We start from the raw sequence: 15637 nt of genomic DNA on the forward strand, positions 1-15637 counted from the left end.
CCAGTAATGAAGACAGTGATTTGGGGGGAAAAATTACATACAGCTAAATACTAAAAATAATTTTTTAAACTGTGATTTTTGTATAAGTTGTACAGATCAGAGTATACCTTTCAATTTAGGTGGAAGACGCCACTCTTAAAATTTGTTGCCTTCTGTATAAAAATCTAGTCAAAGAAGTTAGCTTATAGTTTGGCTCAATATTTATTTCTGTAAATTTTATGCTTCTTCCTATTGATCCATAATTATGAATACTTATTAGTGATGCTCATACAATAGCCAAGTGATTTACCATTAAATAATTTTTTAAAAGATAAGAGATTAAGAGTCATGGTACACAGAGTTCTATTAAAAATCCTGAGTGAATTATGGTGGCGACAATAGATCATTAAATCGAACTGACATCTAAGGCAATAAGAGAAACATGATTTCTTAAACTTTTTTTTTTTTTTTTTGTAGTACACGGGCCTCTCACTGTTGTGGCCTCTCCCGTTGCGGAGCACAGGCTCCGGACGCGCAGGCCCAGCGGCCATGGCTCACGGGTCCAGCCACTCCGCGGCATGTGGGATCTTCCCGGACCGGGGCACAAACCCGTGTCCCCTGCATCGGCAGGCGGACTCTCAACTACTGCGCTACCAGGGAAGCCCTTAAACTTTTTTCAATACACAATAAGAGGAAGCATATCAGTAAACAAGACAAAACAAAACTTAGAGAGGAGAATCCTTATAATCTGCTGGTAGGAATGTAAAGGGTGCAACTATATTTGATGAAAATGCCATTCTTTATAAACCAACAGATTGGCTACTGGGTGTATATCTTGGGAAAAACAAAACTCTTGTTCATATGCATCAAGATATGGGTACAAAAATTTCTTTACTGTTGAGTGGCTTGTAAAACTAAAAAAAAAAAGAACTTCCTAAATTACCACTAATGAAGAATGTATTTATACAATGGAATATATATTTTTATATGGATGAACAAGATCATACAGATCAAATGGATAATTTACAAAAATATTGTTAAATAAAAAAGCAAGTTACAGAATAGATTTTTCAGGATGGTAATATTTTAAAAGCCCCAAATCAAAACTATATCTTGTTTATGAACATACAAGCTTGGTATAAAAAATATTAAAAGATAGACCAGAAGGAAATATAGCAAATTTATGACACTGGTTCCCTCTGGGAGAGGGAGGCAAGAAATGGGTCAGGTCATGGAGACAAAGATGATTTCAACTTGGTCAGTAATGTTTCTTTTTTTTAAAGCTTAACAAAAACAATATGCTACCACCGTTAATTTTAAGTGGTAGTTGTACATGTATTTGTTATATCGTTTATGTACTTTAAATATTTTTTAAGAAACTGAAAAATTTTTTTGTGATACCTTCAAGATCAAGGACCTCCAAAGCAGCCTATATAACCCAAAAACCATGTATGTATTACAGCAATAATCTTTGATATGAATATCATGATCAAATTGACATATCTGATTTTAGTACTTCATTTATTCATTCAACAAATATTTATTGACCCCTACTATAGGCAGGTACAAGACAACGTTCCTGCTCTTTGGTGCTTGTATTGGGGAGGAGAAAAGAGATATAAGTAAATGAGTAGTATATAACATAATAAATATCAGGCAGTTATAACTGATATTCAGTCAGAAGGTACCCAGTAAAGTGTAACCATTGACATCTCTTCTGATTGGTCAGTGTTGGTGCTGCCCCAGTTGTTAATTAGTTTGAACATCAACCCCGTAATAAATTCAGTGAAGAAAAACTAAGCAGGCTCAGGATAAATGGATAAAGTGTGTGGAGGAGATGTGATTTTAGATAAGGTGGTAATATGAGAAAGGTTTTTAATCAGAGACCTAAAAAAAGGCAGTAATGAGCTCTGGGAAGATATTGAGAACATGGGTCCAAACAAGGAAAGAATAAACTAAGTTTAATGAGGAACATCAAGAAGGCAGGTAGAGAGGACTGAGCAAGGTAGGAGTGATCAGAGCAGAGATCAGAGAGGTATTCAGGGACCAGATTACACAGGAGCTTTCAGGCAGTGGTAATGGTTTAGATTTAATTCTCAGTGGGACACAAAAAATATGAGAGGAAATTAAACGACGAAAAGATCTGACAGATTCTTAAAATTTTATGTATGTATATTTACACAATATAATTACACTGTCTATATATATATATTTACATTATAATATTCACACATTATAAAGTTTTATATTATAATATTATAAAACATATGTGAATTTGATAATAGGGCAAACGTGGGAAGCAAGGAGACCAGTTAGGAGATACTGCAGGAGTGCAACCTAGAGATAATAGCTGGTAGTTAGCAGGGGAGATGATGAAAAGTGGTCTGATTTGGGATATATTTTGAAGGTTTAGCTAACAGAATTGGTTGATATGTGTGGTGAGAGACAAAAAGGAGTTAAGGAGGATTCCTAGATTTTTCGTCTTGAGCAACTAGATAAATATAAGCTGCCATTTATAGATATGGGAAAGACCAGAGTCAGAATAGATTTGGGAAGAAGAATTCAAGAGTTCTATAATAAACATGTGAAGTTTAAAATGCCTACTAGACATCCAAGTAGAGACAGCATGGAGGCAGTTGGCTATATGATAACAGTTGTTATTGATAGTGTAAAAGAAAAAAAATCAAAAGTATCACGCTAACTACTTTTCTCAACACTTCACCCACAAGAATATGATTTTGTTAACTAGCCAACAGTTGCTGACTTATTATTCTGGTTTTAGATGGTGAATACTCTGCTGGTGAATATGTACTCCGCTCTCTTATGATTTTTAACAGCTTACTTCCATTTATATGAACACGTTAATGGAAATGAAAGCAGAAATGGAAACAAACACAGTTGATTGGTTCTCTTATCCCTAAATGAAGACACTCATCACATAACGTGCATTTCCAACATTCCATACACTGTTTACAGAATCCAATTTTCTGAGGTTATCTTAGATAAAAGGCTTTTTAGATAACAAAATCATAGTATTGTAGCTCATAATCCAAATAATAAATGTGATTTTAAAAAGGTTTTTGTGATGGTTTTATTCCACAGACTACAAATAAAATTAGAGAGTAATTTATAGTATAGTTTAAAAGTAGGACATGCATGTCAGATTGCCTGGATTTATCCTATTCCCACTACTTAGTTGGAAAAGTTACTTAACCTCCTGCCTTAATTACTTCACCCATTAAATAAGGATAATGATAAGATTGAGGATTACATGAACTAACAAAGGCCAAGTGTTTAGTACAGTGCATGACACCAAGTTCTCAATAAATAACATTATTTGTAAAAATATTCCACAAGTTCAATTCAACAAGTGTGCATTAAGCAATACTATGTGCGTTACACTGTGCTAGGCACTGTTAAAGTGACCCCGGTGATGTCTAGATACAACATTATCCTGAGCCAGACAGTAGACACATTAGTGACAATGCTTCCTAACACCACATGTAAGATTAGTTTTTCTAAATTTTGAAATCAAAATCCATGTGGCATGGTCCAGGCATCACAACCAACCTCAGAGTGGCCACCAGCTCATTTTCTTTGTCATGCACACATCGTCTTCTGCAGTTTGTACTGACCACATATATTGGATTCTCCTCTCCCTTGAGAGAGGGTTGCTTGGAAGTATATTTGATATCTTCATTTTATCATTTCAAAGAAGGAAAGAGAGCAACAGAAAACAAACAGAAAGTTATATGTAACGGTGAAAAAGCATCGTTCAGACATGACGATGATAATGTCAGCTGCCGGACCTCTCAAAGGACATCAACCCTCTGGAACAAAAGGGCTATTTCTTTGTGCTAAAACAGCATCCAGCTCAATTCTTCATTTAATATTTTAGAAGTCAGCTCCAAAGTAGGTCAAAAATTGAAAACCAATTTTGGTTTCTTCCTCAGGTCATGTCTCTAATTTTCATGGAACTGATACTATGAGAATCTATCTATTCCCAGAAAGATGAGAAGAAACTTACAACCTGCCAATCTCAGTAAGTTCTTTTCCAGTATGATGCTGTGTGAAACAACTTTCATCCTTTCCCCCTTTTGTAAGGAAGAAAATTCTGAAATCTAAAAAAGCACATGAAAAGCTAGCCTGCCCATTGGTCTGGTGAATTAAAACCAAAGCAGATTTCACACCAGCCACTTTATACAAGGAATATGTTTCAGTATGCAACTGTCTCCAAAAAGACGGATTCTAAGGGAAAAGGAATGCTTTACTGAGGGTAAATGACAACTTCTCAAAGTTTTTATATTAGAAACAAAAGACTTGAGGGGGCACTCAGATGAATATTTCCTAGACCTGAGATGATGGCCCCCATGCCACCAAAACCCAGGGCAAGATTACATAAAATTTCCACAAAATGAAGGGTGTGGAAAAGTCTCTGAAACAAGTCCTATTCTTCTGGAAGAAAGGATACTCATTTTTGAACTTGATCAACTGACAAACAATGGTGTCTGTTTAAAAGGTCCAAATATATATCTCTTAACTTAACTGTTGGCTTCAATAGAAAAGTTTAAAAAGGGGCAAAAAGTACAAAGGAGTAAAACTACTACAATTAGGAATAAGAAAGTTTAAATGGCCAAGAAACATATTTAAAAACTCAATCTTTTCAATAAGCAAATAAATACATCTTTAAAAATGAAATGTCATTTTCCCCTTCCAATATGTTTGTATATCAATGCCAAATTTTAAAAATTATTATCTTAGCAGAAAAGGTGGTGGGAATAAGGATAATTTCATCAATATTGTTTTTGGTAAACTATATAATTTATCTGCTAAGGCCCTAAATCAGAAGAAAATTTAAGAATATAATGTCCAGGGGCTTCCCTGGTGGCGCAGAGGTTAAGAATCTGCCTGCCAATGCAGGGGACAAGGTTTCGAACCCTGGTTTGGGAAGATCCCACGTGCTGTGGCCCGAGTGCCACAACTACTGAGCCTGCGCTCTAGAGCCCATGAGCCACAACTACTGAGCCCACGTGCCACAACTACTGAAGCCCACGCATCTAGAGCCCATGCTCCACAACAAGAGAAGCCACTGCAATGAGAAGCCCGTGCACCGCAACAAAGAGTAGCCCTGGCTCACCGCAACTAGAGAAAGCCCGCACGCAGCAACGAGGACCCAGTGTGGCAATCAATCAATCAATCAATTTTTTAAAAAAGAATATAATGCCCAGTATTGATGAGGATCTAACTACTAGGGCATTTCATAAAATACTGAGGAAGTATAGATAAACTATCTTTCTGATGGACAGTTTGGCACCAGTTAAGAGCCTTAAAGTATAAGAAACAAACAACCTAAACGTCTCTAAATAGAAGATTGATTAAAGAAATATCCATAGGGTAGAATACTACAAAGCGGTATATCTCAAAAATATAATGTTAAATTTAAAAGAAAGAAGCTATATAATAATGTGTACACTATTTTTCCATTTATGCAAGGTTCAAAAACACTGCTACTTATAATTTGTACACAACCATCAATATGTAATTTTCAATTATTTGTTAAAGAAGAAAAAGGAATATAAAGGAAAACAAATATCAGAGGGCATAGCACATATAAAAGGTAAGGACTGTTCTGCAAAGCTTTTGTTTTGGTTGTGTGTGTGTGGATAAGTGTGTGTTTACTGTGTTCCAATATAAAATGTATTTCTCACTGTGGATCAACTTAAAGCAAGTTTTAAAGCCACAGGTATAGTCTACAAGGTGTAATTTGCTCATCTTTGGCTTGTTGTTCCCAAAGAGTCTCCTGACTTTGCTCTCTACCGTGTGGCAGAAGCTGTCTTCCTTCTACCTCCAGAAGCTCTCTCAAGTCCAGACAAAAGAGAACAAGGCCCACTGAGAGGGGACCTGCCTAAGTCCTACATCTTGGTTTAAGTCCAACACCTCTTTCCCCAAGATTCACACAGAGAATGCCCCTTCCATTCAGTAGGATTCTACCCTTGAGAGCAAAAGAATACAGCCTAACTCTTTAGCCTCAACTAAAGTCGCTATGATGAGCTCACCATCCTAAAAACACGTGCATTTAATATGGGAGGTTTGGAATATGGGAGAAGAAGAGTAGGTTTAATAAAGAAAACTATACTGATACATGTTCATCAAAGCATTATAACCAATAGAAAAAAAATGAAATGAAAATAACATCAAGTCATCAAGGTAGGAGCATAATTAAATAAAATATTATATATTTATATAATAGGATATTTATAGCTATCAAATCATACTCTCTAAGCACATATAAATGATCTAACTAAATGATAAAGCTATAGTAGTAAATGAAAAAAGATGAAAAATTATATCTGATGATTCTATGATTCCAATTTCGTAAAACAAAATGTATATTATATTGGGTTGGCCAAAAAGAACAAACTTTTTGGCCAGCCCAATATTTAGGGAGAGAGACTTTTAAGAAATATGGCATAATGATTTCAATGTTGAGTGTTAGGTTTTCCATCTTTTCCAAATTTTTTACTTGGAAAACTATTTTTTAAAAGATTCAATTAGAAATGGAAAAAAGAATCCTTCATACATACTGTCAGTGTTGAAACTCAGAGTAGATTTTTCTCTCCCACCTCTCCTTTGAGAACATCATTATAAGCTGCCCAAATGGATTAGCTAAATTTTTCTAGTTGTCTCCTAATTTACAGAGGGAAAAACCAGATATATGATAAAAGTCCTCGAGAAATAGAAAACATTCCAGAAAATCAAATACTATATTCAATCAACTGATCAATTAATCAGTTAAAAACATGTTATTATTTATTTGTTGCCTAGACATATGATAAATGCTGTAAGGTAGAAACGCAATATAATACATAGTTTCTGTTGAGCTCCTACTCTGCATCAGAGAGTACAGGAGGCTGTCTCACATATTATCTCACTTAAAGGGCAGTGATCCAGACCAAGAGTCAGGATAAGGTAAACACATGAAACATATGTGTATGTGGGTACATAAATCAATAAGATGTAATGAAGTGCTAAATGGTACAGTATAGTAGAGTAGATAGACAGGCATATATTTTAATCACATAATTAAAAGGTCAAGAGAATGATAAGAGCTGAAACTGGCAGGAAGTATACAGAGAAACTAACTTGACACAGACCTTGAAGGATGGGTGGAATTGGGATAAGTGGAGACTATTCCAAGCAAGAGGAATGTCTTCTGCTTCTCCTGGTAGAGAAAAACATGAGATGAGGGACTTCTTGTGTGATGACACTAGTCATTAACGTCAAAGGATCAAGATGCCAGACTAAGACCCACGCACAGTTCCAGAGCTAAGCAGAACAAACCCCACCACCACCACCAAAAGTTTACAGAATATGCCTGAGAGACCCCAAAACAATCCAGAGAGACTATGGGTTTTTTAGGACACTAGTTCTTATATTTTCAAGTGATATTCCTCTAGAGCAGACAAGGCTACCTCTTCGGGAACTGAAGGAGGTAATTCAAAGTAGTCCACTACAAGGCAGTAATTATATTGAGGTCTCATGTTTCACCTTTAAAATCTTGTATTTGTGCATTCAGTAAAATGATGCTCCTAAACTTTGTGTGAAGTTGGAGCGCCAGGTATATGAGCCATGCTTATCTTATGCAGCATACTTCAGCATCTCCTAAGTTGAGAAATACATATATATATATACAGGTCTAACTCATCAGGTTCTACGAATTTTTGCTCCTCTTCCATCTTGCCAGATATAAGGTGTCAAATCTACCATTAACCACGCCACTAGGCTATCATTTAAATGCTGTGGGTCCATCTGCTGCACCCAGCCTTTTTCTTGTCTTCTTCAAACACAGTTTAACATCAGGCATTTGGCTACCAGACAATATTTTCCAAGTGGCTCTTTAATATGCAGCAAAATAATGTTTCACCTTTAAACTATGAGTGCTGGTCTTACCTCTACGTCCTCGTCCCCATCCTCTGGCTACACAACACTTCGTATTAATTTTGCTTAGGACTCTTTTTTACTTCCTTTGGGGGCAGGGACCATATGTTATTTGACTTTGATTCTCACCACCACCACCAGGTTTTGCACGTGCTATATGTTCTGTTCACTTCACATTGCATACAGTAGTCTATAGTAATATTTGTGCATTAGCTCAACAGAGACAAGGGTACTCGTGCACGTAGAGAACACTGTCTAGGAACAATGAATGACATGAGGTGGTTTTAAGTTTGGTTAGCCCCGCCATAATATTTATCAGCTCCCTCTCAAGGCCTCCTGCATAAACCATGCATGCTATGCCAATGCAGCCTCCACCCAAATCCAGTAGTCCCCTTCCAATGAGACTGCTAGTCTTAAATCCCTTGGAAATGCCATTGGGTCCTGATGGGAAGTAATGGGAAATAAGGTTGTAAACACTCAGATTTAAAAACCAGGTAGAGTACTTTAGACTTGATGCAATAGATAATAAGGAGCTACTGTTGGCTCCTTAACAAGGGAATACTTGATATAGGGACATATGAGAAAGATTAATCTCTGTGGAACTTAATTCACTGCAAACATAAATTAAACTTTTCTAAGAATTAAGTCTAAATAATGAACTAAATAACAATGAAGTGTTAATAATGAAGGAACTGAAGATTTTTAAAAATTCCATTCTGGCATAATTAAGGGATAAATCAATTCACATGAAAGATGTCACTGTTATTAAAACTTCGTTCATTTATTAAATTATGTTTCACGTGAACAGAGTGCAGGGTTATTTGACTATTGTGTAAATCAATGTCATTTCCAGTTTTTGGAAAATTGATATTAATGCCTTGTCATTGAAAACGTAACTAAATTTATCAAATTAACTTCTCAAAAGCCACCTGATAGCCACCAGATCTCAACCTGAGCCGATGCCAAATCAGAAATGTAAGTTATAGATAGCCCTGAGACTATGTGTCACCACTCATTCATCCCATTGGGTTCCTTTAAAATTATAAAACATGAAGGCTTTGTACAACTTTTGTAAATTCCATTTGAACATAATGAAATATGCTCTATCCGCAATGCTTACAGTAATTAAAAATGTTTTTCTTAATAGGAGTCTATCTGGAAATAGCACAATATGGAATGATCATTAATAGACCTGCTATGGTGCTTGAATAAATGCCTAACAAGAGCACAGGCACACATGAGTAAATTTCCTAAAGAAAATCCATTTTCATTTCAAATTCTGACATTTTATTTAGAAAAATTATACCCTTTCTTTTAATTATTTCAGTAAACATAACTAGGGTATTGTTAACTACACCTCAGAGTACTTTATTTTCTCCATTTTTTAGTAATATGAGTCTACATGTAATTAAAGGCGTGCTGCATTAATGATGCCAAAGGTCTCCAAGGGAAGCACTTAATGTCCACCTCAGAATATTATGTCAAAATTACATGCACAGAAGACTTTTTAATAATCTTTGTTTCCTAATTTAGATTTCATTGGCTCTGAAATCCATAGGTGCACTCCAGGGCTCACATTTCTACTGACATCAGCACTTCTGTGCCATAAATTGTACAAACGCCCATGACTTCTTCCGTCTGTAGGCTTCTTTTGAAAGCTTCTGTTTAACGTATCCAGAAAATGAGCTGCAGGCTGGAGATAATTGCAGATAATTTTGCCATTTTTAAGCCACTGGGGTGTTGCGTGGAGATATGACAGCTAAGTTTGTCTAAACACAAAGAACAAGTCATAACTTTGTGTTGTCACTTCAGCTTTACACACAGGTTCAGATCATCCTATGTGCTCTTTATGCAAATTGAAACAAATTGTGGTCACTAGATGATCTGTGTTTTCTGACAAAGCTGTGCTACCTGAAGCTTTTACGTGGCTGAAGGAAGGACATGATCTATACTAACATGTTATGTCAGCCTAAAAACAATTGCTTAACCCTCTTCTACCCTTCAGATTCTTCACCCTTAACAAAAACAGAGTTCTTTTAGCCATCGACAACTTACAAGGAATATATCAGATTAAATTAAAAAGAAAATGTATGGCCTCAATATACAAAATTCACGCATATATATGTATATGTGTATATCTATTTCTATTCCCCTATTTCACTATCATAAGTAGAAATGGTAGAATCTCCCATAAAACTAATGTTTAAAATGCTGGTACTATTACTATACAAAAATTTAAAATCACTAGATATTAAAGAGTTATTAAGTAGGTTATCCAGTAGTTATTAAGTAGGTTATCCAGTAGGTAATAAAGAGAGATCTACTGTTAAATGGAATCATGTGGTCCTTTTACCCTAAAATTTCACTCTAAAGTAAATGTAGCATTCATGGATGGTCACTGGCATACAATGATGGAGGCAATGCAAAAAGCAGCAATACAAACTCTCAATGCATTGCCAATGAACATCAACTTTATATTAGATAAATTGGCTATGGGAATTATAGGGTATTTCTCTGACCAAATGTCCCCTCGGTGCTCAGAACTGCTGTAGTCACAGCTAATAAGGGTGTCACTAGCTGAGCAGGTGATTACTGAAACCATTTTGCAGCAAACATTTACATATCAGGGCTAAGCAGCGATTGTGCTTATGTGGCAGCTGCCCTGATGTAATAGGCCATAACGACTCTGAGGGAGCAGGTATGGATGCGTGTGTCAAGGAGGGGAGAATGTGAAAGTCATAACACAAATGACTTTATGGATTCCCATTAGACCTCGGGCTAAGGAGCACCTAAACAGGTCTGATATGACAGCATCCTGAAACAGCTTTACAGCCTGTGTCAGGAAACCTTACACCAAAGAGTTTTATGGAAAATACAAAACTGCAGAGAGGAAGTGTTGCTATATTAGATCACTATCTTTGACTTGGTATATAATATGCATATAAATAGTCTCAAACTATGTATTTAAAGTATAGATTATTAAACCTGTTATGCCAATCAAATGTATATTAAGGAGTCCAAATTAAGCACTGATAGGTAACATCTCACAAACATCACACTCTCCCATGGAAAACAATTCTGTCCAATGACAAACTTAAACCCACCAAGACTTCTGAATATCTGTATCACAGTAAGATGTAGCCTTTTAAAACACTGTCCTGTGGAGTTTCACATAAACATGTAAAGTACACATATTACTGCACTTGAGAAAGCTAAGGGATATCGTTTTTACTTTTTTCTCTTTTGGTCTCTAACATCACTTAGCCAGTAAACTGGTAGGAATTGGCTTGTTTAAGGACCTTAAGACCATGTCACTGTAAAAGTCAGGCATGAGAAGTTCTATAATGCACCCTCTCCCACTCAAGATGGGAGAAAGAGGCATGCTAAAGACACCAAGTAAACCCTTCAACACGACCGACAGGAGCAGTGCTGAGCAAGCATTCTCTTGCCAGAGGCTGACACCAGGGAAGCTGCACATTCAAATCACATGTTGAACACATCATACGGGTCCTATGCAAGTTCAAACAGCACTGTGAGAAAGGATCTTTGCTATTTTACTTAGATCTGTAAATTATTAAACAATTCCAGAAGAGGCATATTGCTACAAGTGCATGCAAACCAATATTTAGAGTGTTCTTAATAATACGAAGATTTGGCCCAGAACTCATCCTCTGCTAAGGAGTTCTGGGCCAAACCTGTCACCTGAACAGCAATTTCACCCCAGATTTGCAATGAGATCTTAAATATGACCTTTTATGAGAGATTATTAAAAATCTTACATAAAGCCAAAAAATGTCCCTGCTCTTTTGCAGATTTATTATAGTTTTCCTAATGTGTTTGAATAAACTCCTCTTCTGGAAGTCTCTGATTTCTAAAAGGCAACTTCTTTGCAAAGCACATACCTGCTACCCAGAGAGACGGTCCTCTCTTTGAAATATTTAGTCTTTCAGAGCACTTTAGTCATAGTGACACCTAATAGCCAAGCTCTTTTTCTCACTCTCCGCAAAATCAGGTTTAGACTATAATTCAAACCAGTCCCCAAAGACACTTCTGAAAAATGGCAAGCCCTTAGCTTTTAGGTGAAAGCACTGTTTAGTGCTCAAAACTGTTTCCTGTTACGAAACCTTTTCTACAGTGCTAGGTCTAAGGTGATCTTATGCTAATTTAACTCACTAGGGACTGTGAACAGATGCTACTTGATTAATAGTTTTACTATCCTGAAAATGCCAGGCCAGGTTCAAGATAATAAAGTCAGGTAAGGATACTATCAAAATCTGCCATACGATTACACCTGTTACATGGTGAAAAATGGGACCACAACAGTTTCTGTATCAAATAAAGACCGCCTATAACAAAAAAAAGCAACAACATAAACCAAATGAACACACTGTCTGAATTCTTTAGCACATTGATTTACATCATTTCAATCACCAAACTCTTTACTAATACCTTATGGGTATATTTTCAGCAACATCTCTAGTGAAAATTCAATTTGTCACTCCTATATTACCTTTTCACATCCCATTTACCTTACCACTCAGAAAAAGACTTATATATACTATGAAAACAACAAATTATCTAACTTTGCTTATCAAAAGGAGAGTATTTGAATTTGTATGCTCCATATCATTACTTTTTCAATAAACATGTTTTCCATATTCCAAACTTTTCTATGGAAAACCACAACCCTTGTAAACAAGAGGCTGCATAAGTTGACAAATAAGACTCTTCTGGAAAAGCTTCTCATGAGGCTTTAGCCCCTGTCTCCTCTTCTGCTTCCCTTCTCACTGGTCTCCTAACCGAGGATTTCCAAACCATAGCAGTTTCCTGATGAGGAAAACCAGGACATCTACTCTAGTCTTGAACTATGGAACATGGGACTAGCCTTAATTTAAATATGTGTGTGAAGAAACCTTTATGTTTTTAAAGTTGGTTTACCGATGGGTTTTATCCTTATGATATCACATATAGCCTAATCATATTCCCAATCTCCAATCTGAAATTTAAACTTCAGTGGACTTTTTTTTTTTATAATTTATATTCAGTGCACTTGTCTCAGTGAAACCTTTGGTTTGCAGGAAGGTAAGTTCCAGTGCATCAATCACACTGCGCAAACTGTAATTCCAGGTGGTGCAGGCCTCCACTGAGAATGAAGCTAGCCTGTTTAGCACAAATCTGCCACTTGCAGATTCAGCTCATTACCTGAATTGAGTCTTTACACTTAACACATTTGTATGCATATACAACATGCCCGCACTTAACATAAAATATTCTATTCAAAAAGGTTGTCTCACCATTGCACAGAATGTCTCAGGAGGGTCTCCACAGGTAATGTCCGGAGGATCCAGTTTCACTTTCAGATATTTTGTCATGTCTGTGGATTCCGGCTGACAGGCCATATAATCCCAAACTTTCCCTTCTTCTGTGTAAATCTGAGTCTTACACACATCATAATGTCCCCACACCAAAGGGTAGGGCTGCATCACTGAGGACACTGTAACCCAAAGGGCATGAATTGACAGGAATCTTGACAAATACATCTCTAAATTCTTGGCAATCTTCGTGGTAACAAAAGCCGGGTTTGATTATCTGTGGTCTCTAGTTTACATATACATGTATGTCTATAGGTAGGTAGGTTTGTATATTTAACAAAAAACAAACAAAAAAAAGAGGATGAGACTTCAAAGTAGGTTCCAAAACTAAAAGTGAAGGATTCGGATATTGCGCGTGTTCAGGTATATTGAGGACTTTGGTGGAAACCTAGCATACTTGTGCATTAGGCATTAGCAACAACTTGCAGCTTTTTCATTGTCTTAGAACATATCTATTAGACTTGGGTCTAGTTTGGTTTTTGTAAAAGATGTCCAGCAGCAGATAATGATCTAGCAAAATGATGGCTCTCCTATTGTACATCCAATAACCCTGGGTGATCCTAGATGCTCACGGCTCATAAGCGTTGCTCAGGCGCACTGAGGTATCAGTATCTGAAGCAAAAGGATGAGTGTCTGTAGCTCGGTGTCTGCTTCCCATCAATCATTCTTTTCTTCTGGCACCAACACCCTTTTAGAAACAATAAAAATAAGAGTTATTGTCCCACAATCAATGCATTACAAAATGTATGCTACGTTGGCATTTGGGAGGTTTGATGCAATATGAAGCAAATTGGTGTAATGTGGACAACCTTTACTTTGCTAGAATGAGCAAACCACAGAAATCATTCACATTGGGGAGAATTTTGAAATGAAGGATTTAACACTTCCGTAACAAAGACAGATGTTTGTGTTCCAGGTGAGTTACAGGTTTTCGCTTCAAAAATTATATTTCCATCTTGACAAAACCGAGAGCAAGCAGCTAGATTAAAACATTTCTCAGATATTGCAGTGCTGGAAAATCTTCCAGGAGTACAATGGGGGAAATGAGCGCTTTTATAACAATGACAAAGAAGTGATAACTACTTCTATGCGTTTTGTCTCTTAGCAAAGAGACCCTAAAAATCTACAAATTCCTTGTACATTTCTTAGCTTTTGTTAACTGGAGTGAAAACCGGCATTGTTGGCACAAGCCTCTCCCTTTGGATTTGCTCATTATATTGGAAGAATTTAGCATCTTTTGTTTAGTTGCATTTAGTGATAAAGATAACTTGGCTCCCTGAAAAAAAAATTCAAAAATAAAACCAGAGGAGCAAATTTTCCTTTCGTAAGAATTTTCTATTTTCTTATATCTTTTTATAGCTATTACATCTGCATTTGCAGTTACTTTCTGTAACAGAAGAAGAGAATTTGTCCCAAAGGCGAATATTATATGCTGCTTTAAAACTAAAAGCTCTGTAGTAAAACGCACAATTTAAAATGCACATATAAAAAGAGCCGAGGGTGAGTTAACAGGCCATGAAGCAGAATAATATGGCACTAATTCTAAGAGAAAATAAAAATTACTGTTTAAAAGTACTTCTGGTTAACTGATAATACAGCCTACATAACTATGAGTATAAATCATTGGTGAGTTTAACTGGCAACTTTTCTCTTTAGAAATCACTGTCTAAATCCAAACAAACTATAATATTTGGAATCCAGGTGTAAGAAAAGCGTATCTGCTTAATTAGTTGGTTTATATTGTCATAGTCCCAATAATTATTTTTTAAATGTAAAATGACAAAAAAGCCTACAGTTTTAGGAAATACCATTATAGACCCTTCAATTCACACTAAGCAGTTTAAATATGGAAGTTCACTATCCTCACAAAATCTTATAAAAGGAATTCACTATATTTAAATAATGTACCATCTTAAAATGAACTAAGCCACAGAGACTATGAAATGCCAACAGATGGCTGAATTGTGTTTCCATAGCAAAGTAATTTATAATAATTGCTTTATGGATACAAGTGCAATTTTCATTAAATTCAATTCATAAAATGTTATCATACTGCTGTAATTTGTGATATTTTCTATTAGGAAAAGTGTTGAATATTTGAGTTACTATGAAGCAATAATTAGCAGTTTGTCTAAACATGTATAAACTACAGATTTGAATCTGCCACTTTCTTATAATGTAAAGACTATATAGTGTTGGGTACATTTTGAAATCTAAACCAAAAAAAAAAAAAAATCACAGAGAAGCATGTGTTGTGGCTACTACAGCCTTCTGCTTTTTTCGGATTCATTAGTAATTTAAGTTGATATTTTCAGAAACAGCGGACTTTTGACAATAATCCAAAAAGT

The 15637-nt window shown here is 36.0% G+C and overlaps 1 protein-coding gene across 4 annotated transcripts in view; it reads right to left on the minus strand.

Moving 5' to 3' along the window:
• The window catches only part of NTNG1 (netrin G1), a 340603-nt gene that overhangs the window by 318733 nt on the left and 6233 nt on the right, over window positions 1–15637 (minus strand). For all 4 annotated transcript variants that reach the window (XM_029226840.1, XM_029226839.1, XM_029226837.1 and 1 more), the window contains exon 2: window positions 13212–13977. In XM_029226840.1, coding sequence (XP_029082673.1) covers window positions 13212–13457 — 246 coding nt within the window. In that variant the 5' untranslated portion in view covers window positions 13458–13977. The remainder of the gene's footprint in view (window positions 1–13211; window positions 13978–15637) is intronic.

This window comes from Monodon monoceros, unplaced genomic scaffold (assembly GCF_005190385.1).
Source record: "Monodon monoceros isolate NGI ecotype Baffin Bay Population unplaced genomic scaffold, NGI_Narwhal_1 Super_Scaffold_18, whole genome shotgun sequence".
NCBI lineage: Eukaryota > Metazoa > Chordata > Mammalia > Artiodactyla > Monodontidae > Monodon > Monodon monoceros.